The 23,344-nt window shown below is 45.1% G+C and overlaps 1 protein-coding gene across 1 annotated transcript in view; it reads left to right on the plus strand.

The window, feature by feature from the left end:
- Positions 1-23,344, plus strand: part of CHL1 (cell adhesion molecule L1 like) — a 186,720-nt gene that overhangs the window by 69,597 nt on the left and 93,779 nt on the right. Inside the window, exon 2 of the mRNA XM_056524135.1 lies at positions 9,748-9,910. Within this exon, the coding sequence (XP_056380110.1) occupies positions 9,829-9,910 (82 nt within the window). The 5' untranslated portion in view covers positions 9,748-9,828. The remainder of the gene's footprint in view (positions 1-9,747; positions 9,911-23,344) is intronic.

The raw sequence follows: 23,344 nt of genomic DNA on the forward strand, positions 1-23,344 counted from the left end.
AGGGGACAACTGTTTTAGAGGTAGAAAGCTGCCTACCAAATACTAGTGATGCATATACATATCAATAACGTTCTGTATGAACAGACCCATTGTGAGGGGAAATTATCAAAGTTGGTTTAGGTGAATGTCTCTTTACACCATTAATTTGTGTGGTGGAAAATGAATACATACACCAAATCTATTAAATGGTGCAGGGCGTGTGATAAATATGGTGCAGGTACGCCACTCTGTATGGTTCCTCCACCACTTCCTCTTTTAAGGGGTACTCCGGTGGAAAACATTCTTTTTTTCAATCCACTGGTGCCAGAATTGTAAAAAATCTTTACCCTTCCAGTACTTTTTAGCAGCTGTATGCTACAGGGGAAATTCTTTTCTTTTTGAATTTCTTTTCTGTCTGACCACAGTGCTCTCTGCTGACACCTCTGTCCATGTCAGGAACTGTCCAGAGCAGGAGAGGTTTGCAATGGGGATTTTCTCCTGCTCTGGGCAGTTCCTGATACGGGCATCAGGTGTAACAAACATTTGTAACACACTTTGGTTGGTCAGTGTTTGAATGTTCTACCTTCTATTGTTGTAGCTACTTTCTGTCATTTTTTTCTTGGTGTAAGTTTGCGACTTAACGAGCATGACCCAAAATTGTGCCAAATAAAACCAAAACACCAAGGCATGCTTTCAACTGAAATCACAACTTGCACTGTCAAATCAGTGATAATGTTCTAAACCATTTGACGCAACTGATTGTCGCAAAAAGTAACATATAAAGAAAATTGCGACAAATCCCAGTCAAAAAAACAGTGTAAAATCCTTCATACATAACCCCCCCCCCCAATGTTTTTAAATCAACTGGTGCCAGAAAGGTATACAGATTTGTAAATTAGTTCTATTAAAAAACCTCAAACCTCCAGTACTTATCAGCTGCTGTATACTACAGAGGAAGTTCTTTTCTTTTTGGAGTTCTTTTCTGTATGACCACAGGGCTTTCTGCTGACACCTATGACCATGTCAGGAACTGTCCAGAGAAGGAGCAAATCCCCATAGCAAACCTCTCCTGCTTCGGAAAGTTCCTGACATGGACAGAGGTGTCAGCAGAGAGCACTGTGGTCAGACCAGGGGCGGATCCAGAGTCTAGTCTCGGGAGGGGCACTATTAGAGTATTTTGTGTTGGCGGACAGAAAATAAGGTGTTGCATAAGGTACTTACAATATTAAATGTATCATACAGTCCTAGCCATGTTCACACGTCAGAATTTCCAATGTGGAATTTGGCACGGGCATTCCGCTGTAGCAGAGTCCCATTTAATTCAACAGGATTCTGCTGCGCTGTGCTCACGGCAGAATATCCATGCCAGATGTTTCCAGCACGGAAATTCCGTTTTCTGTCTCTGCAGAAAGAATGAACACGTTCTTTCTGCAGACACCGCATGGAATGCTTAACCATCTAGGAGACGGCTGTCCACACAGAGACTTTCCCTGCGGACAGATAGGATATGTGTCACGATTCGGCAGGCTGGAGGTGGATCCTCTGTGTCAGAGAGGGTTTGGCGTGGACCGTGTCGGTGGACCGGTTCTAAGTAGCTACTGGTTTTCACCAGAGCCCGCCGCAAAGCGGGATGGTCTTGCAGCGGCGGTAGCAACCAGGTCGTATCCACCGGCAACGGCTCAACCTCTCTGACTGCTGAGATAGGCATGGTACAAGGGATAAGGCAAGAGCAAGGTCGGACATAGCAGAAGGTCAGGGCAGGCAGCAAGGATCGTAGTCAGGGGCAACGGCAGGAGGTCTGGAACACAGGCTAGGAACACTCAAGGAAAGGCTTTCTCTGGCACAAGGGCAACAAGATCCGGCAAGGGAGTGCAGGGGAAGTGAGGTATAAGTAGGGAGTGCACAGGTGGAAACTAATCTAGGTGATTGGGTCAGGCACCATCATTGGTGCACTGGCCCTTTAAATTGCAGCGACCCGGCGCGCACGCGCCCTAAGGAGCGGGGCCGCGCGCACAGGGACAACACAGACGGGGAACGGGTCAGGTACGGGGGCCGAGATGCGCATCGCGAGCGGGCGCGTCCCGCATCGCGAATCGCATCCCGGCTGGGAGCAATATCGCAGCGCACCCGGTCAGCAGGTCTGACCGGAGCGCTGCCAATTAAAGAACGCTGCGAGCGCTTCGGGGAGGAGCGGGGACCCGGAGCGCTCGGCGTAACAGTACCCCCCCTCTTGGGTCTCCCCCTCTTCTTGGAGCCTGAGAACCTGAGGATAAGACTTTTGTCCAGGATGTTGTCCTCAGGTTCCCAAGATCTCTCCTCTGAGCACTTAACTACAAAGGCTCCAAGATAACGTGGTCCCAGATTAAAACTGGGGACACGGAAGCGGATATACTTGGTGGAGAGCCACACAAAAACAGGAGGAGTTCTTCTTTTTTCTTCGGCAAGCTTCTTCACCCGGGATGAGGCTAGTATGAGGGATTTTAGAGTCTTTTTCCAGACGGTGGTGAAGCCCCGGGAAACCTCATCAACAGCGGGCACACAAGAAGGCGTGGGAGTGGGGAGGGAGGGAAGAGGGTCAAGCTTGGCACGGGGCAGAGTGTTAACAGGACGGGGGCTGTGAGGAGGAGACACAGCATAGTCCAGATAGGCCTTGGGGAGGCCAGGTAAAGGGGGAGACACAGAGGTTTGACTGACGCGACTGGGAGCAGACGTGAGGCATTTTCTGTGGCAAGAAGCACCCCAGCTCTTGATCTCCCCGGTGGTCCAGACAAGGGTAGAGGAGTGGTGTTGGAGCCATGGCAGACCGAGGAGGACTTCAGAGGAGCATTTGGGCAAAACAAAAAGTTCAATTTTTTCGAGATGCAGTTCCATGCTCAAGAGCAGGGGTTCTGTGCGGTAACGCACAGTGCAGTATAGAAGTAAATCTTCTTTCTTTCTGCGGCGAGTCCTCTCTTCAGGGGTCAGGCGAGACCGATCCACTTGCATAGCCTCCTCGGCGGGAGGCACAGGGGTGGATTGCAAAGGATACTGTGAGAGAGGTGCTCCGAGCGGTGTGGCACATGGCAGGGCCTTCCCAGGCAGGAGACCACGGCAGAGTCTAGAGTCCCCATCAAATTTGTCCGGCAGGGACAAGCAGGGGTTAGGAGCGGCCGGTCGCTGCGAAGGAGTTGCAGGAGCCGGCGGAGGAGATGGTTGTTGCTGTTGCAGCTGCTGTGTCTGTGACTGAAGTTGCTGTATCTGCGGCAGCAGCTGCTGTATCTGTGACTGAAGTTGCTGTGTCACGGTGGTCAAGTATGACAGCTGGTGATTTCGTTGGGTGATCATTAGGGATTGCTGGGCGATCACCGTGGAAATGTTGGCAAGACTTGACAGCGGCACCTCAGCGGAATCCATGGCCGGATCTACTGTCACGATTCGGCAGGCTGGAGGTGGATCCTCTGTGTCAGAGAGGGATTGGCGTGGACCGTGCTAGTGGACCGGTTCTAAGTCACTACTGGTTTTCACCAGAGCCCGCCGCAAAGCGGGATGGTCTTGCAGCGGCGGTAGCAACCAGGTCGTATCCACCGGCAACGGCTCAACCTCTCTGACTGCTGAGATAGGCATGGTACAAGGGATAAGGCAAGAGCAAGGTCGGACGTAGCAGAAGGTCAGGGCAGGCAGCAAGGATCGTAGTCAGGGGCAACGGCAGGAGGTCTGGAACACAGGCTAGGAACACTCAAGGAAAGGCTTTCTCTGGCACAAGGGCAACAAGATCCGGCAAGGGAGTGCAGGGGAAGTGAGGTATAAGTAGGGAGTGCACAGGTGGAAACTAATCTAGGTGATTGGGCCAGGCACCATCATTGGTGCACTGGCCCTTTAAATTGCAGAGACCCGGCGCGCGCGCCCTAAGGAGTGGGGCCGCGCGCACAGGGACAACACAGACGGGGAACGGGTCAGGTATGGGGGCCGAGATGCGCATCGCGAGCGGGCGCGTCCCGCATCGCGAATCGCATCCCGGCTGGGAGCAATATCGCAGCGCACCCGGTCAGCAGGTCTGACTGGAGCGCTGCGAATTAAAGAACGCTGCGAGCGCTTCGGGGAGGAGCAGGGACCCGGAGCGCTTGGCGTAACAATATGTTTATACAGATATATCAATATTACAAAGATCATAAGACATTTTAAGCAGTTTACGTATAATATATTAGAATGTTTACATAAATAGGACGACACATAGGACACATGGTCATACATTTAGTGGGAGATTTATCAAAACCTGTCCAGAGGAAAACTTGACCAGTTGCCCATAGCAACCAAGGCCTTTTTACAAATGAAAGAAGCGATCTGATTGGTTGCTATGGGCAGCTCAGCAACTTTTAGACTGGAAGAAAGGAGATTTTGTCTAAGGCAAAGGAAAGGGTTTTTTACATTAAGAACAATAAGGATGTGGAATCCTCTGCCTGTAGATGCGGTTTTAATAGTCTGTACAGACGTTTAAACAGCAACTGGATGAATATTTGCAAAAACATAACATTAAGGGATATAGGCCCTGATTTTTTTAGCATGTTGTGATGCCCGCGCTGTAGAATGTTGTGATGCCCGCGCTGTAGCATGGTGTGATGCCCGCACTGTAGCATGGTGTGATGCCCGCTCTGTAGCATGATGTGATGCCCGCGCTGTAGCATGTTGTGATGCCCGCGCTGTAGCATGTTGTGATGCCCTCGCTGTAGCATGGTGTGATGCCCGCTCTGTAGCATGGTGTGATGCCCGCGCTGTAGCATGTTGTGATGCCCGTGCTGTAGCATGTTGTGATGCCCGTGCTGTAGCATGTTGTGATGCCCGCGCTGTAGCATGTTGTGATGCCCGTGCTGTAGCATGTTGTGATGCCCGCACTGTAGCATGGTGTGATGCCCGCTCTGTAGCATGATGTGATGCCCGCGCTGTAGCATGTTGTGATGCCCGCGCTGTAGCATGTTGTGATGCCCTCGCTGTAGCATGGTGTGATGCCCGCTCTGTAGCATGGTGTGATGCCCGCGCTGTAGCATGTTGTGATGCCCGCGCTGTAGCATGTTGTGATGCCCGTGCTGTAGCATGTTGTGATGCCCGCGCTGTAGCATGCTGTGATGCCCGCGCTGTAGCATGTTGTGATGCCCGCGGTGTAGCATGTTGTGATGCCCGCGCTGTAGCATGTTGTGATGCACGCGCTATAGCATGTTGTGATGCACGCGCTGTAACATGTTGTGATGCCCGTGCTGTAGCACGTTGTGATGCCCGTGCTGTAGCATGTTGTGATGCCCATGCTGTAGCATGTTGTGATGCCCGCGCTGTAGCATGTTGTGATGCCCATGCTGTAGCATGTTGTGATGCCCACGCTGTAGAATGTTGCAGAAAATTATTTCTAGTATGATAATCAAATATACCAATTACCACAGAATGGGAAAGTGCTAAAAAAGTTTTTACCATTTAAAACTACAGCTCCCAATATGACCTCAAGTATGTGGTAAGGTTATTCTGGGAGTTGTTGTTTCCCCCATCATTACTGCAGAACTTACAAGCGACTTCAGCTCTGATAGGACATAATGAGGAGAATACAGAATGATATCAGTGACAACAGGTGACGACTTCTCTATAGTGAGGAGAATACACAATGATACAATGATATCAGTGATTACAGGTGACGTCTTCTCTATAGTGAGGATAATACACAATGATATCAGTGACAACAGGTGACGTCTTCTCTATAGTGAGGAGAATACACAATGATACAATGATATCAGTGATTACAGGTGACGTCTTCTCTATAGTGAGGAGAATACACAATGATATCAGTGACAACAGGTGACGTCTTCTCTATAGTGAGGAGAATACACAATGATACAATGATATCAGTGATTACAGGTGTCGTCTTCTCTATAGTGAGGAGAATACACAATGATATCAGTGATTACAGGTGACATCTTCTCTATAGTGAGGAGAATACACAATGATATCAGTGATTACAGGTGACGTCTTCTCTATAGTGAGGAGAATACACAATGATATCAGTGATTACAGGTGACATCTTCTCTATAGTGAGGAGAATACACAATAATATCAGTGACTACAGGTGATGTCTTCTCTATAGTGAAGAGAATACACAATGATATCAGTGATTACAGGTGACGTCTTCTCTATAGTGAGGAGAATACACAATGATATCAGTGATTACAGGTGACATCTTCTCTATAGTGAGGAGAATACACAATGATATCAGTGATTACAGGTGACGTCTTCTCTATAGTGAGGAGAATACACAATGATATCAGTGATTACAGGTGACGTCTTCTCTATAGTCTTTCCTTATCTAATTCAGCTGGTACATACCGCCAGGACTTGTTCCAGCTAAATGTTCACTCAGCAGAACTTGATACCCAGATGGTTTCTATGTCAGCGGATTCTGATCCTCTATATGAAAACAATAATTATTATAATACTGCTAAACACTGTATTCTTTGAATAAAATACTGGCACACACCGTACCCTCTGTATATAAAACCGCCACACACCATAACCTCTGAATATAATACTACTACACACTGAACCCTCCGAATATAATACTACCACATACTGTGCTCTCTGAATATAACCTTGCCATGCACCCTCTGAATACAATACCGTAATGTATTGTGGCCCACAAAAACCATACTACCCAAAAAATTCCTTATAATATACACTATGGCCGACATGTATAATAGTCTTTAGACTGTTTTTTGTGTCTAAAAATTGTGAAAAAAAAGGCGCAAGCAGGGTTTATTTGTGCCTTTTTTCCGCTTCAGTTGCAATCCACTGATTTTGGCAATACACATTATATGGACGGGTTTTATGAACTGCACCTTTTTTGTGAAAAGGAGCAAAAAAGGCGCAAAACCACTGAAAAGTCTCTAAAACTACACCAGCCCAGACTTAGCTTTTTGATGTATGTGAAGAGTGAAATTTGAGAAAATGTGACCTGCACAAAATTTATCAAATGGTCTGCTACCTTTTAATAAATGTGGCGCTCCTACACATTACAGCACACACAAAAAAGGTGTAGAAAAATGCTTCACTTACACTACAATGATAAATGCCGGCCTATACCTCTAAAATGCAAAACACTCTGTGCCCCTAATATATAGTAATAATGCCCCATCCTGTGCCCCTCACATATAATAATTATAACCCATCCTGTTCTCCCACATAATAATGCCCTCTGTCCTGTGCCCCTCACATATAATGCCCCTGTCATGTTCCCCTCACATATAATGCCCCCTGTCCTGCCCCCCAGGGGGCATTATATGTGAGGGGCATAGGACATTGGGCCTTATATGTGGGGGCACAGGACAGCCCCCCCCTGTCATGTGCCCATATAATGCACATATAATGCCCCCCTGACATATGTCCCTAACTTATAATGCCCCCTGTCCTGTGCTCCCACATATAATGCCCCATGTCCTGTGCCTCTCACCTATAATGCCCCATGTCCTGGGCCTCTCACATATAATGCCCCCTGAGGGGGCAGGATAGGGGGCATTATATGTGAGGGGCACAGGACATGGGGCATTATATATGAGGGGCACATGTCAGGGGGCATTATATGTGGGGGCACATGACAGGGGAGAATTATATGTGGGGGCACATGACAGGGGGGAATTATATATGAGGGGCACAGGACAGGGTATTATAAGCGATGGGCACATGACAGGGGGGGTATTATAAGTAAGCGGCAAATGTCAGGGGGGCATTATATGTGCATTATATGGGCACATGACAGGGGGGCCCCTGTCATGTGCCCCCACATATAATGCCCCCCTGTCAAGTGCCCCCAACATATAATGCCCCCTCTCATGTGCCCCCAACATATAATGCCCCATGTCCTGGGCCCCTCACATATAATGCCCCCTGACATGTGCCCCTCACATATAATGCCCCCTGGGAGGGGCAGGACAGGGGGCATTCTATGTGAGGGGCACATGTCAGGGGGGCATTATTTGTGAGGGGCACAGGACATGGCGTATTATATATGGGGGTACATGACATTTGCCCCCACATATAATGCCCCCGTGTCACTCATCATTTGCCCCTCTCACTTATAATTTGCTTACCCCCCCCCCCCCCCCTTCTCACCCGTCACCATTGTCACACACTGCGGCTGCTCTGTTCTTGCAGCCAGTGAGAGCCGCGGGGATGTGAGAGGGATTGGTTGAGCGGGACAGCTGACAGCTCCCGCTCCACCATGCTATAGTACGGGAGGGGTGGCAACAATCTCGGGGGGGGGGGGGGGGGATTGCCCCGTTGCCCCCCCCCCCCCCTGGATCCGCCACTGGGTCAGACAGAAAATAGATTTAAGCCAAAATCAGGAATGGGTTCAATACAGAAAAATAGGTGCAAATCTTTTCTATTATTGATTTTCCCTGTGTTGGTTTCACTCTTGTTTTTGCCTAAAAATATTGACCAAAATATTGATATGGGAACTCAAGGGTACGTTCACACATACGGTCTGCTGCATTTTTCGTGCTGCTGATTTTGCTACTCATTGAAGTTAATGGATAGCAAAATCAGCTGCAGAAAATATGCAGCAAAAATATTCAGCAGATCCTGTACGTGTGAACGTTCCCTAAAGGGGTTATTCCTCCATGTGAATAGAGTAGTGGCGAGCACTAAACTCAGTTTTGTTCATAAGTCTCATAGACAATGAATGGTTAAGCATTTGCACTGCAGCTCCACTGTGGACAATCGACCTCTGTTCTTGTGATCCCAGTGGTTGGACTCCCACCGTTAGTTATCCCCTGTGGATGTCCTGTGGATAGGAGATAACCCCTATAGATAATGTATTCTGGCCAAAAGAAGCTATGTGATTAATCAGGCCGGACCACCTTTTTTCACAGCTCCATGGTCTAGTTCAAATGCCCACATGCCTACTGTACTTGCATTGGGCATTAGACAGGAGTCAGCATGGGCACTCTATGTGTCCTGACCCCTTCTGTATTATGCGCAGCATTAAAGGGATACTCCGCCCCTAGACATCTTATCCTTATTCAAAGGATAAGGGATAAGATGTCTGATCGCGGGGGTTTCCCTGCTGCACCCGGCGTTCGTTTAGAGTGTCAGGTGCAGTGCCGGAGGATTGTGACGTCTCAGCCACGCTTTGCTCGTGACGTGATGGCCACACCCCCTCAATGCAAGTCTATGGGAGGGGGTGTGATGGGCGTCACCCCCCCTCCCATAGACTTGCATTTGAGGGGGCGTGGCCGTGATGTCACGAGTGGGGTGTGGCCATGACATCATGAGCCTCCGCCCCGCATCGCCAGTCATCCGGCACGGAGCGAAGTTTACTCCATGCACCGGATATCTGGGTTGCCCCAGCTGAGATCACGGGGGTCCCCGGTGGCGGGACCTCCATGATCAGACATCTTATCCCCTATCCTTTATATAGGTGATAAGATGTTTTTCGCCGGAGTACCCCTTTAACTTTTTCAGCAATTTGTGTTATACTCAAATTACCAAAATTAGACATGAGACAGAGAAGTAAAAAGTCATGGCACAGGATCGGCTTCTCCTGCGGTTCGGATGGACTTTTTGTCCTAAGCTTTGATGATTAAGCAGCTGCCACATCACAACAGAGAATACAAAATAATATCTAAGAATACAATATTACCAACATATTGAAGCCTGTATCATATCCACCTGTGTAGAGTATGTGTTGAATTGCCGTTCTTTTATGCGGCGTAGCCTTTCATGCTGAATGGCAATGATATCTATTGTCTCATTCTGCAGGTGCAGCCATTGTCTTATGTGCTTTAGGATTGACGGGTGGAAGAAAGGCGACTGCGATCAAACAGTCTCATCATAAAGAAAATGCTCGGTCTCTGGAGAGGAGTTGTGTTCTGTCTTCTGTCATTTATAAAATGCTTTAAGGCTGTAGAGATACCACTTGAAGGTAAGTTGTGTTTATAAAGGGTAGTTATTCCTTTATTATTTATATTAGTGATACAAAAAAAAAAAAAAAAAAAATATATCACTTGTACCAATATGCACAACTGACCCATTTCTACAACTCTACAAAAACAAAGTTGCACCTTCACAGACAGCTTAGTGACTTTGAACGACTCTGTGTATCATCCGCGCCTGTCCAGAACGCAATCAGTATACTCTACCCATTGCTCTTGGCGAAACACTCCACTGGGCCTTTGCCTTTCAGGACGGGCTGGGAGAGGGACATGGGATCCTCGATCTCTGACATAGACTGGAGGAAAGCTCTCTATAATTGTCATAAAACCTCTATATCCTGTAAAGCACAGGAAACTAATTATAAATTGCTCACAAGATGGTACAGAGTTCCTACTTTATTGGCATCCATGTACCCTAATGTCCCGGACTTGTGCTGGAGATGTCTCTCAGATAGAGGTACAATGCTACATACGTGGCTCACGTGTCCCTCTCTGGCCCCCTTTTGGTCAAGGGTGCTGGATGTGATCAAACGCATAACAGAAGTACATGGTTACAGGAGGTTTCTAGACTACACAGGATGGAGGAACTGTTAGCGGAATCCAGTAAGCAACTGACAAAATATCATTTAGTCTGGTCCCCCTGGGTGGCCTTCGCCACTTCCACAGATTATGAAACACTACACCTCAGTAACTGACTACTCTCTATGCCATTACGTCCCGCTGCATTTGCTGACCGTTCCTCACTCTCTGGACATTCTGACGCCTTGATCCCATGACTGACAGACAGCTCAGACCCGGGTGCTCCGGAGTATCCAGGTCGTTCCGGGCTCGGAGGTTAGTTCATAGTTTTCTCTCTCTGGTCCTTACACCTTCCAACATATCCCCCCCCCTCCATCCTCCATCCTTACCCCACACTCCTTCTTTCCTCCCACCCTCTCCCCCTGACATAGCCCCCCTTTTTTTTTTTTTTTTTTTTTTTTTTTTCTCTCTCTTTCTTTTGTTTCTTCTTCTTCTTCTTCTCCCATTCCTTTCTTATAGACAATGATGATACGGGAGTCGCCTCCTAGCCGCTTGGCCTTAGGCCACTCTAAACGGAGTGAGATTGCTCTAATACTAGAAATTTATTTTTGTGTGACTTCCTCCTACTAACCAATAGACACTCTGTTTAGACTGTTCTTATTTACCGAGTGAAAGGACACTCCCTTGCTTACTTTTTGAACTGTTATCCATTTCGTGCTTGTAAAAGTTTATGAAAAACTTCAATAAACCTTTTGATTTGAAAAAAAAAACAAAAAAAAAAAATATATATATATACATAATTTTTTTTTTCTGCAAATTTTCACTAAAAGACAATATTACAACTGGTTCCCGATTTTGTTTCGGTCATATGGCTATATAAGATGTATAGTCCCAGGTGATCAGGGTGGCTCTGGCTATAGCTTGAGTTGATGCAGGCAGTGTGTGTTTTATTTTCTTTATTTGTATTTTTTATACCTTTTGTTTGTATTACAGTGGTCCCTAAACATACGATGGTAATCCGTTCCAAATGGCCCATCGTTTGTTGAAACCATCGCATGTTGAGGGATCCGTGCAATGTAAAGTATAGGACAGTGGTCTACAACCTGCGGACCTCCAGATGTTGCAAAACTACAACACCCAGCATGCCCGGACAGCCGTTGGCTGTCCGGGCATGCTGGGTGTTGTAGTTTTGCAACATCTGGAGGTCCGCAGGTTGTAGACCACTGTTAGAGAAAGTTGTACTCACCTGTCCCCGCCGCTCCGGACCGTCATCGCTCGTCACCGCTGCCCTGGATGTCAGCGTCCATCGCTGTCGCCGCGTCCCCGAGGTGTCCCCGACGCTCCGGCAAGGCCTCTGCTTCCCCGGCATCTTCGCTCTCCGTCGCCGCCATCACGTCGCTACGCACGCCGCTCCTATTGGATGACGGGACGGCGTGCGCAGCGACGTGATGATGTCGATGGAGAGCGCCGATGATGCAGAGGATCCCGAAGAGGACGCGCCGGAGCCCCGAGGACAGGTAGGAGACCATCACCGGAGCTCACGGGGCACCATAAACGGCTTTCCGGTGGCAGCTGAAGCAGTCTGCGCTGCCGCATAGCCGTTTATGCGATGGCCCCGACATAAAAATGCATCGTATGTTGATACTGCCTTCAACATGCGATGGCCTCTGAGAGGCCATCGCATGTTGAAATTATCGTATGTCGGGGCCATCGTATGTCGAGGGGTCACTGTAATATGCTACATGTTATATTTTATTCTATTTATTATTAGGGAATATTTATATTACAATTTGCTGACATGTTGCATGCATGTATGACTGCTGAGACCCTTCCAGCTCCTAATGTACCCAAACAGGCCCCTCCCCCCTGAAATAAAGTGAACACCAGTTTACATTTTAAAGTTGGTGGGGGTCGGCCACAGCTTTTATTTTAAATTAGCATATCAAATAAGCCATGAGGCCCACAAATTCTAAATCCATGCGGTAGTGCCCCACTGACTCCTATGTGCAGGTCACCCACCAGACAGACCAGACTCCTATGTGCAGGTCACCCACCAGACAGACCACATCTTTGCCTTCTCTAAGCGCCCACTGTGACTTCAGAATCCATACACACACAACTGTAAATAAAAGAAAACACATAAAACAACACACTTGTTATACAACAGGGAGGGAGGGCGGGATAACCTCCGGGACCCAAGAGAGGAGACTGCAGGAAAAAGGTGCCATGACTGCTATGAGGTACCTTGGCTGTCCGGGCATGCTGGGTGTTGTAGTTTTGCAACATCTGGAGGTCCGCAGGTTGTAGACCACTGTTAGAGAAAGTTGTACTCACCTGTCCCCGCCGCTCCGGACCGTCACCGCTCGTCACCGCTGCCCTGGATGTCGCCGTCCATCGCTGTCGCCGCGTCCCCGAGGTGTCCCCGACGCTCCGGCAAGGCCTCTGCTTCCCCGGCAACCGTGCTCTCCGTCGCCGCCATCACGTCGCTACCCACGCCGCTCCTATTGGATGATGGGACGGCGTGCGCAGCGACGTGATGACGACGATGGAGAGCGCCGACGATGCAGAGGATCCCGAAGAGGACACGCCGGAGCCCCGAGGACAGGTAAGTGATCGTCAGCGGACCACACGGGGCACCGTAAACGGCTATCCGGTGGCAGCTGAAGCAGTCAGCGCTGCCGGATAGCTGTTTATGCGATGGCCCCGACATACAAAAGCATCGTATTTTGATGCTGCCTTCAACATGCGATGGCCTCTGAGAGGCCATCGCATGTTGAAATTATCGTATGTCGGGGCCATCGTAGGTCAGGGGGTCACTGTATAGCAGTATACTGTCAAACCTAGCATGTTATAGCAGAAAGTAAGTTCTATGATGTGATTGGCCAACCACTAAGAGAAAAAAAGACCTGTGTGTGTGCTAAGCTGAAACAGCTGTGCCCTGGTCCCACCCCTGAAATGAAAAGAATCTGGAGAAGCCGAGTACCATAGAGGGGGCTCTCAGGAGCTCAATAACAGCGATAAGAGCACTAAAATCACCTTGTCAACACTCTAAAGTTTTAATCTAACAAAACCATTCAGGTTTTTCAAATCTCACTTTAAGGCTTGCACCCATTATTGTTATTAAGTGCTTTCCTGGTATATATTTCACACCTATCATTAGAATGATATAATAGGCTGACTATGTATTAGCATTTATCTTGTTTTATTACATTTAGTATTACTCACTTCCTATTAGGTAAACACAAGGAGTGTTTCTGACCAGTCCCCCTGAAATTGCTGACTTTGCTTTAATGTTGCTGCCCCAGGATTCTCCTTGTTGAAATATGGGATTTTATTTTTAGAAAGCCTTTAATTGCTTTGAGCCATCCAGCAAACATTAAGTCATTTTTTACAAAACAGTACCAATGGCAGTGTTCATGAACTTTAGAATTTACTGTTTCCAGGGGCCTCTATGTCATTGGGTCGTTTGCAATTTCACAGAGTAAACTTCAGTTTTATAGGAGGTGATTTTCAGGGGTGTGACTAGAGTTCATCGGGCCCCATGGCAAAGTGAGATGGCCCCACCACCTAGTGATAGGAAAGTAACAACAATTAAAGATACACATAAAAGTGCCATATATCCAACAACCCACATGGTAGCGAACTGTGCTACCCATCAAAAAAAACACAGACAAGTGCCCCCCCCCAATCAACTTCATATCATATCTCTAACCAAGTTAAGTCATATCTCTTGAAATATTAAGTGGGTTTATATCTCTACACAATCTTTTATTCCCCATTGGTAGAAAGGTGATGTGCAATATGGCCTGGACATTTCTTTATGTACAAACTTTATTCTACTTATTAAATTGTAATAATAATTCCCTGGACCCCTATGTCTACCATTCCTTTTTTTTTATTTTTATTTTTTTATCAACTCTTAGGCTGGGTTCACAAGTAGTATTTTGGTCAGTATTTGGAACTTATTTTGGTTCTCATTAGGTCAGAATTTTTACCAAAACTAGGGACGAAACAGACCACAGTGCTCTCTGCTGACACCTCTGTCCATTAGGAACTGTACAGAGCAGCATATGTTTGCTATGGGGATTTTCTCCTGCTATGGACAGTTCCTGACATGGACAGAGGTGTCAGCAGAGAGCACTGTGGTCGTGATAGAAAATAAATCCAAAAAGAAAAAAATTTCCTCTGTGGTATACAGCCGCTAATAAGTACTGGAAGGATTAAGATTTTTTAATAGAAGTAATTTACAAATCTGTTTAACTTTCTGGCACCAGTTGATAAAAAAAAAAAAAAGAAAGAAAGTTTTCCACCAGAGTACCCGTTTAAAGGTGGTATCCTAAGATTTAAAGTTAACCCCTATCCACATGTTCGGGGATAACTAGCTGATTGTGGGGGTCCCAGTGTTGTGACGCCCGCTGATCACAAAAACAGAGGCCACCACTCTATTCATGATCTATGGGACTTTCGATCATTGCTGAACACTTAAATTACTTCTATAAAAATACTGCTGAATACTACAGAGGAAATTCTTTTCTTTTTGGAACACAGAGCTCTCTGCTGAATCACGAGCACAGTGCTCTCTGCTGACATCTCTGTCCATTTTAAGAGCTGTCCAGAGTAGGAGAAAATCACCATAGCAAACATATGCTGCTCTGGACAGTTCCTTAAATGGACATAGATGTCAGCAAAGAGCACTGTGTTCCAAAAAGAAAATAAATCCAAAAAGAAAAAAATTTCCTCTGTGGTATACAGCCGCTAATAAGTACTGGAAGGATTAAGATTTTTTAATAGAAGTAATTTACAAATCTGTTTAACTTTCTGGCACCAGTTGATAAAAAAAAAAAAAAAGAAAGAAAGTTTTCCACCAGAGTACCCGTTTAAAGGTGGTATCCTAAGATTTAAAGTTAACCCCTATCCACATGTTCGGGGATAACTAGCTGATTGTGGGGGTCCCAGTGTTGTGACGCCCGCTGATCACAAAAACAGAGGCCACCACTCTATTCATGATCTATGGGACTTTCGATCATTGCTGAACACTTAAATTACTTCTATAAAAATACTGCTGAATACTACAGAGGAAATTCTTTTCTTTTTGGAACACAGAGCTCTCTGCTGAATCACGGGCACAGTGCTCTCTGCTGACATCTCTGTCCATTTTAAGAGCTGTCCAGAGTAGGAGAAAATCACCATAGCAAACATATGCTGCTCTGGACAGTTCCTTAAATGGACATAGATGTCAGCAAAGAGCACTGTGTTCCAAAAAGAAAATAAATCCAAAAAGAAAAAAATGTCCTCTGTGGTATACAGCCGCTAATAAGTACTGGAAGGATTAAGATTTTTTAATAGAAGTAATTTACAAATCTGTTTAACTTTCTGGCACCAGTTGATTAAAAAAAAAAAAAAAAAGAAAGTTTTCCACCAGAGTACCCGTTTAAAGGTGGTATTCTAAGATTTAAAGTTAACCCCTATCCACATGTTCGGGGATAACTAGCTGATTGTGGGGGTCCCAGTGTTGTGACGCCCGCTGATCACAAAAACAGAGGCCACCACTCTATTCATGATCTATGGGACTTTCGATCATTGCTGAACACTTAAATTACTTCTATAAAAATACTGCTGAATACTACAGAGGAAATTCTTTTCTTTTTGGAACACAGAGCTCTCTGCTGAATCACGAGCACAGTGCTCTCTGCTGACATCTCTGTCCATTTTAAGAGCTGTCCAGAGTAGGAGAAAATCACCATAGCAAACATATGCTGCTCTGGACAGTTCCTTAAATGGACATAGATGTCAGCAAAGAGCACTGTGTTCCAAAAAGAAAAGAATTTCTTCTGTAATATTCATCAGCTAATAAGTACTGGATGGATTAAGATTTTTTAATAGAAGTAATTTACAAATCTGTTTAACTTTCTGGCACCAGTTGATTTAGAAAAAAAAAAAAGTTTTCCACCAGAGTACCCCGTAAAGCTTTAGTCCAACATGTCTGACAAGTTCTATTTGACTTAGTAAAGCATGCATGTTTATGGGGGGTTAAGGGAGAGAACTAGTGGACAAACAAGTGAATAGTTTGGGTAAGTCTGGGTCCTAGCACATAGATGCCCATCAATGTCTCAATAACTTCTCAATGACTCAACATTCTAAAAGGTCTTAGTATAATTCTGAGTAAACATCTACAGGTCCCCCGCACAGGTTAAAGGGTACCTCTCATCAAAAAAACTTTTGATATATTATAGATTAATGTATGCAGAATAACTTTACAATTGCATGTTATTAAAAAATATGCTTCCTTCTATTTAATTTTCCACTTTGAAGAAATGACCACTAGGGGTCTCCCTACCAGTCCTGGCAGCAAGCATTTCAGACTCATGCTGGAGTCCTAAACACTACGAGCTGCCAGTCTGCTTTGTTCACAAAGGAGAACACTCAGAGCTGCCAGCCTGCTTTGTTCACAGCCTGTTTGGCTGTGAACAAAGCAGGCTGGCAGCTCTGAGTGTTTAGGACTCCAACATGAGTCAGAAATGCTTGCTGACAGGACTGATCGGGAAAAATACAATAGAAAGAAGCATATTTTTCATTAACAAGCTATTGGAAAGTTATTCAACATTCATTAATCTAAAATATATCAAAAGTTTATTTGATGAGAGGTACCCTTTAAAAGACATTACCATTCAATGTTATTTTATATTTAAAAAAATGCAGATGTCATGTCTGTTGCCTAAAGTTGGCCAAATACTGATCTTAGCAAAAGTATCTTTACTCATAGAAACATGAATGAATATGATGTGTGCAAATATAGTACAAAACTATGCAAATGATCCACTCACACATCACATAACCTTTATTACACATAGTCATAAATGATGCCATAATGGGGACATTTTATGGTCATGTTTAAACTATTTCCAGGGTAACATCATGTCCTAACCAAACTCTGTATTTTCTTAAATGCAAAACTCCAGTGGGCCGCCTGAATAATGGTCATATTTTATACAGAATACTGACAGAGAATACTTAAGGACCATAAAAGTGATTTATTTATAGTCATAGAAATATATCGTATTTTTCGCCCTATAGGACACACCGGCGTATAAGACGTACCCAATTTATGGGTGCAAAATCTAAAAAAAATAAAGATTTTGAACCCAATAGTGGTCTTCAACCTGCGGACCTCCAGATGTTGCAAAAGTTGTAGTTTTGCAACATCTGGAGGTCCGCAGATTGAAGACCACTGCATAGGAGGTAATACTCACGTGTCCCCGCCGCTCCGGACCCATCACCGCTGCCCTGGATGTCGCTCCATCGCTGTCGCCGTGTCCCCGTCGCTCCGGAACGTCTCTGCTGCCGGCCGGGTATCCTCGCTCTCCGTCGCCGCCATCACGTTGTTACGCACGCCGACGCACGTACGCGACGACGTGATGACGAGGAAGGAGAGCGCCGGCCATACAGGGGATCCCTGAACGGAGAAGACACCGAGGAGGCAGGTAAGGTCCCTCCCGGTGTCCTGTAAGCACTAACCCGGCTATTCAGTCGGGCTGTTTGGGACCACCGCGGTGAAATTGCAGCGGTCCCAAACAGCTCGACTGAAGAACCAGGTTAGTGTCACTTTCCCTTCAGACGCGGCGGTCTGCTTTGATCGCCGCGTCTGAAGGGTTAATACAGGGCATCACCGCGATCGGTGATGTCCTGTATTAGCCGCGGGTCCCGGCCGTTGATAGCTGCAGGGACCGCCGCGATAGGGGTGTATTCGCAGTATAAGACGCACCAACTTTTTCCCCCCAGTTTTGGGGAAGAAAAAGTGCGTCTTATACGGCAAAAAATACGGTATGTGTCCTATTGTGCTGCCATTCCCATAATAAGTATCTTCTATCCTTGTTAGGGCATATTACTGATGATATCTATAAATTATGGGGCATTTACACTTAACAGTACTTGTAGCTAATGATGATTTAGATTCTATGCACCGACGGACTTTGTCTACTTCTACCCCATGGATTGTTACAGGGTTTGACAATTTGTTTAAGTGCATTGAATTTTCCTGATTATATATCATTATAGATTATGTTGGTGCATTATAAACAATGATCCATCCCTAAATGTAATATAATTATCCATAATAAACAACGCAAATCAGTCATACATACATACATACAGAATGAATCAAGGAGGCAGTACATGCAGCTGCTATGGGCCCCCTGGAGAGCCAGGGCTCCTTCAAGGTTGGCCTATTCATTCCTATTCTAATTGCTTGTGAAATCCTTTGCAGACTAATCCTTCCTCAAATGATGCAAAAAGGTTGGGGACAACAGGAGCTCCTATTGCGAGTGGGTGGGAGAGCAATGGTGTCAAGCAGTGCCTAAAAGGAAACAAATTATTATTGTTGTCATGGAGCCCCGAGACCTCTATGTACACATTGGCCCTGATTTACTAAGAGTGGAGTGGAGTTTTCTTTGTGGGTTTTAGTTCTTGAAAATTTTTTCCATGGTATTTAGTAAGGTTTCCCATACAATTTGCCCATTTCCCTACATTTTGCTCAAATCTACTACATTTCCAGTGAAAACCTTAGTAAGTATGTTGGGTTTTTATAAAAATGTCGGGACATGGCCCTTTTTTGGTGGACATGCTCCTTTTCCCCGATGACCATGCCCCCTTCTTTTTTTTTTTTTCAATTGTAGATTTTTTATTAAAGTTTTACAATACAAATTAAGAATCAGACAATGATTCCAAAACAGAACAAGGGTAATGGAGTAACAAATGAGGGCAAGTAGTGAAGCGCAAAGCCATGCCTATTTTTCGGGATTTCTCAGTAAAATAGAGAGTTGTTTTTTTTTTTTTTATTCTGGTGCAGACAGAAATAATAGCGCAATGTGCCAGAATCTGGCGCACAACCTGACAAAACAGGTCGAGTTTACAATAGTAAATCAGAGCCAATGACTGAAGACCTAAGGAAGACCTTAAGGGGTAACTCCCCCTGGGGATCGCCGCTGGGACCCCCCATGATTTCCGGCGCGGCACCCCAGTCAACCGGTGTATGAAGGGAACTCCACTCGATACCAGATGACGGTCGACCACAGCCGCCACACCCCTTCCATTTGTGTCTATGTGAGGAGGCGTGATGGCTGTGTATGAACCGTCATGTCCCCTCCCATAGACATGAATGTAGGGGGCATGGCGTGACATCACAAACATGGAAGCTCCAAGCTTTTGATAGGGGATAAGATGTCTAGGGGTCGAGTACCCCTTTAAGTAGCGGGACCAGTCTTGTTGATTTTACCCGGGTACTCTCTCCCATACTACAAAACAGCACAAGCAAAATACTCCAGAACTGGGTAAACTGATGACAATTTTGCAGTATACAGGGTAATTACATTGGTCTACATAGGAATATAAAGAACTAGTGTAGTTGTTGCTAGGCAACCTTACAAATGTATTTCAATGGTGCACAGCAAAATATATTTGTACATGAGTCTGAAAAACCTGCAAAACGTAAAGTTATCTTTGAGGGTAATAACATAATTAACTCTTTAGTGTTTTGGTGTTCTAAGCTTGGTACTGCAATGATACAGCAGGACTGGGGCATGCCCCACCAGGAGGTGGAAGAAGGAAGTAAGGAAAGCAAAATGCAACTAACAGTTCCATACTGGAAACTCACTATATATCAGCAAGGCCTTCTACTGACAGTGTCACTTGGACTGGCACTAGACCCATAGATTCAGCTTGACACAATCTTGTACTCAGATTGTGGACCTTCAAAACCAGAACAATGGGCACAGTCTCACCAGCCAATCACCAAAGAGCTTTTCTTCATTTAGGATACTCACATCTGTCACACGTGCAAGCACTTCCTATCAAATCTATGTTCCCTACACCCAGACCTGCACATGGCCCGGCAAATATGAGGTGAGCAGTGATGCCTGCAGTACTACAGTGGGGCAAAAAAGGGTTTAGTCAGCCACTAACTGTGCAAGTTCTCCCACTTAAAAAGATGAGAGGCCTGTAATTTTCATCATAGGTATACCTCAACTATGAGAGACATGATGAGAAAAAAAATCCATAAAATCACGTTGTCTGATTTTTAAAGAATGTATTTGCAAATTATGGTGGAAAATAAGTATTTGGTTAATAGCAAAAGTTAATCTCAATACTTTGTTATATACCCTTTGTTGGCAATGACAGAGGTCAAACATTTTCTGTAAGTCTTCACAAGGTTTTCACACACTGTTGCTGGTATTTTGGCCCATTCCTCCATGCAGATCTCCTCTAGAGCAGTGATGTTTTGGGGCTGTCGCTGGGAAACACGGACTTTCAACTCCCTACAAAGGTTTTCTATGGGGTTGACATCTGGAGACTGGCTAGGCCACTCTCGGACCTTGAAATGCTTATTACGAAGCCACTCCTTTGTTGCCCGGGCAGTTTGTTTGGGATCATTGTCACGCTGAAAGACCCAGCCACATTTCATCTGCAATGCCCTTGCTGATGAAAGGAGGTTTTCACTCAAAATTTCATGATACATGGCCCCATTCATTCTTTCCTTTAAAAGGATCAGACGTCCTGGTCCCTTAGCAGAAAAACAGCCCCAAAGCATGATGTTTCCACCCCCATGCTTCACAGTAGATATGGTGTTTTTTGGATGCAACTCAGCATTCTTTCTGCTCCAAACACGACGAGTTGAGTTTTTACCAAAAAGTTCTACTTTGGTTTCATCTGACCATATGACATTCTCCCAATCCTCTTCTGGATCATCCAAATGCTCTCTAGCAAACTTCAGATGGGCCTGGACATGTTTTGGCTCAAGCAGGGAGACATGTCTGGTACTGCATGATTTGAGTCCCTGGTGGCGTAGCGTGTTACTGATGGTAGCCTTTGTTACTGATGGTAGCCTTTGTTACTTTGTTACAGCTCTCTGCAGGTCATTCACTAGGTCCCCTCGTGCGGTTCTGGGATTTTTGCTCACCATTCTTGTGATCATTTTGACACCATGGGGTGAGATCTTGCATGGAGCCCCAGATCGAGGAAGATTATTAGTGGTCTTGTATGTCTTCCATTTTCTGATAATTGCTCGCACAGTTGATTTCTTCACACCAAGCTGCTTGCCTATTTTAAATTCAGTCTTCCCAGCCTGGTGCAGGCCTACAATTTTTTTTCTGGTGTCCTTCGACAGCTCTTTGATCTTGGCCATAGTGGAGTTTGGAGTGTGACTGTTTGAGGTTGTGGACAAGTGTCTTTTATACTGATAACAAGTTCAAACAGGTGCCATTAATAAAGGTAACTGGTGGAGGACAGAGGAGACTTTTAAAGAAGAAGTTACAGGTCTGTGAGAGCCAGAAATCTTGCTTGTTACCAAATACTCATTTTCCACCATAATATGCAAATAAATTATTTAACCCCTTCCCGCAGAATGACTTATATAAATGTCGGGTTATGCAGGTAGTTTGCGCATGCTGCCGTTTATGTAAGTCATTCAATCAACCCAGTGTTAAGGCTCACTGTACCCCTTGTTATGTGCCTTGAGGGGTGTAGTTTCCAAAATAGTACCATGTGTTTTTTTTTTTTTGCTTTCTAAATGTGACATGCCACCCAAAAACCATTTCAGCAACATTTGCTTCCAAAAAGCCAAATGTGGTTCCTTCTCTTCTGAGCATTGTAGTGTGCCAGCAGAGCACTTGACATCCACACATGGGGTATTTCCATACTCAGAAGAAATGGGGTTACAAATTTTGGGGGGCATTTTCTCCTATTATCTCTTGTAAAAAAGTTAAATTTGGGTGGAAAATCTGGCTCCAGAAAGTAAAACAGAATCAACTGGCTCCAGAAAGTTAAACAGATTTGTCAATTACTTCTATTAAAAAATCTTAATCCTTTGAATAATTATCAGCTGCTGAAGTTGAGTTGTTGTTTTCTGTCTGGCAACAGTGCTCTCTGCTGACATCTCTGCTTGTCTCGGGAACTGCACAGAGTAGGAGAGGTTTGTAATGTGGATTTGCTTCTAAACTGGGCGGTTCCCGAGACACGTGTCATCAGAGAGCACTTAGACAGAAAAGAACAACTCAACTTCAGCAGCTCATAAGTGCTGAAAGGATAAAGATTTTTAATAGAAGTAATTTACAAATTTTTTAACTTTCTGGAGCCAGTTGATTTTTTTTCCCTGGATAACCCCTTTAAGGCTCACAGTACCCCTTGTTATGTGCCTTGAGGGGTGCAGTTTCCAAAATAGCATGCCATGTCAGGATTTTTTTTGCTGTTATAGAACCATAGGGGCTTCCTAAATGCGACATGTCCCCTAAAAACCATTTCAGCAAAATTCACTCTCCAAAATCCCATTGTGGCTCCTTCCCTTCTGAGGCCTCTAGTTCACCCACAGAGCACTTTACGTTCACATATGAGGTATTTCCTTACTTGAGATAAATTGGGTTACACATTTTCTCCTTTTACTCCTTGTAAAAATTCAAAAACTGGGTCTACAAGGACATGTTAGAGTAAAAAATGGAGATTTAGAATTTTCTCCTTCATTTTGCTGCTATTCCTGTGAAACACCTAAAGGGTAAACAAACATTATGAATATCATTTTGTATATTTTGAGGGGTGCAGTTTTTATAATTGGGTCATTTATGGGGTATTTTTAATATGGAAACCCCTCAAATCCACTTCAAAACTGAACTGGTCCCTGAAAAATTCAGATTTTGAAAATTTTGGAAAAAATTGCTTCTGAACTTTGAAGCCCTCTGATGTCTTCCAAAAGTAAAAACATGTCAAGTTTATGATGCAAACATAAAGTAGAAATATTGTATATGTGAATCAATATATAATTTATTTGGATTTATGATGCAAGTATCAACGAAAATTTACCACTATGATAAAGTAGTATATGTCACGATAAAACTTTCATAAGTAAAAGCATCCTAGAGTTC

Source organism: Hyla sarda, chromosome 6, assembly GCF_029499605.1.
Source record: "Hyla sarda isolate aHylSar1 chromosome 6, aHylSar1.hap1, whole genome shotgun sequence".
Lineage (NCBI taxonomy): Eukaryota > Metazoa > Chordata > Amphibia > Anura > Hylidae > Hyla > Hyla sarda.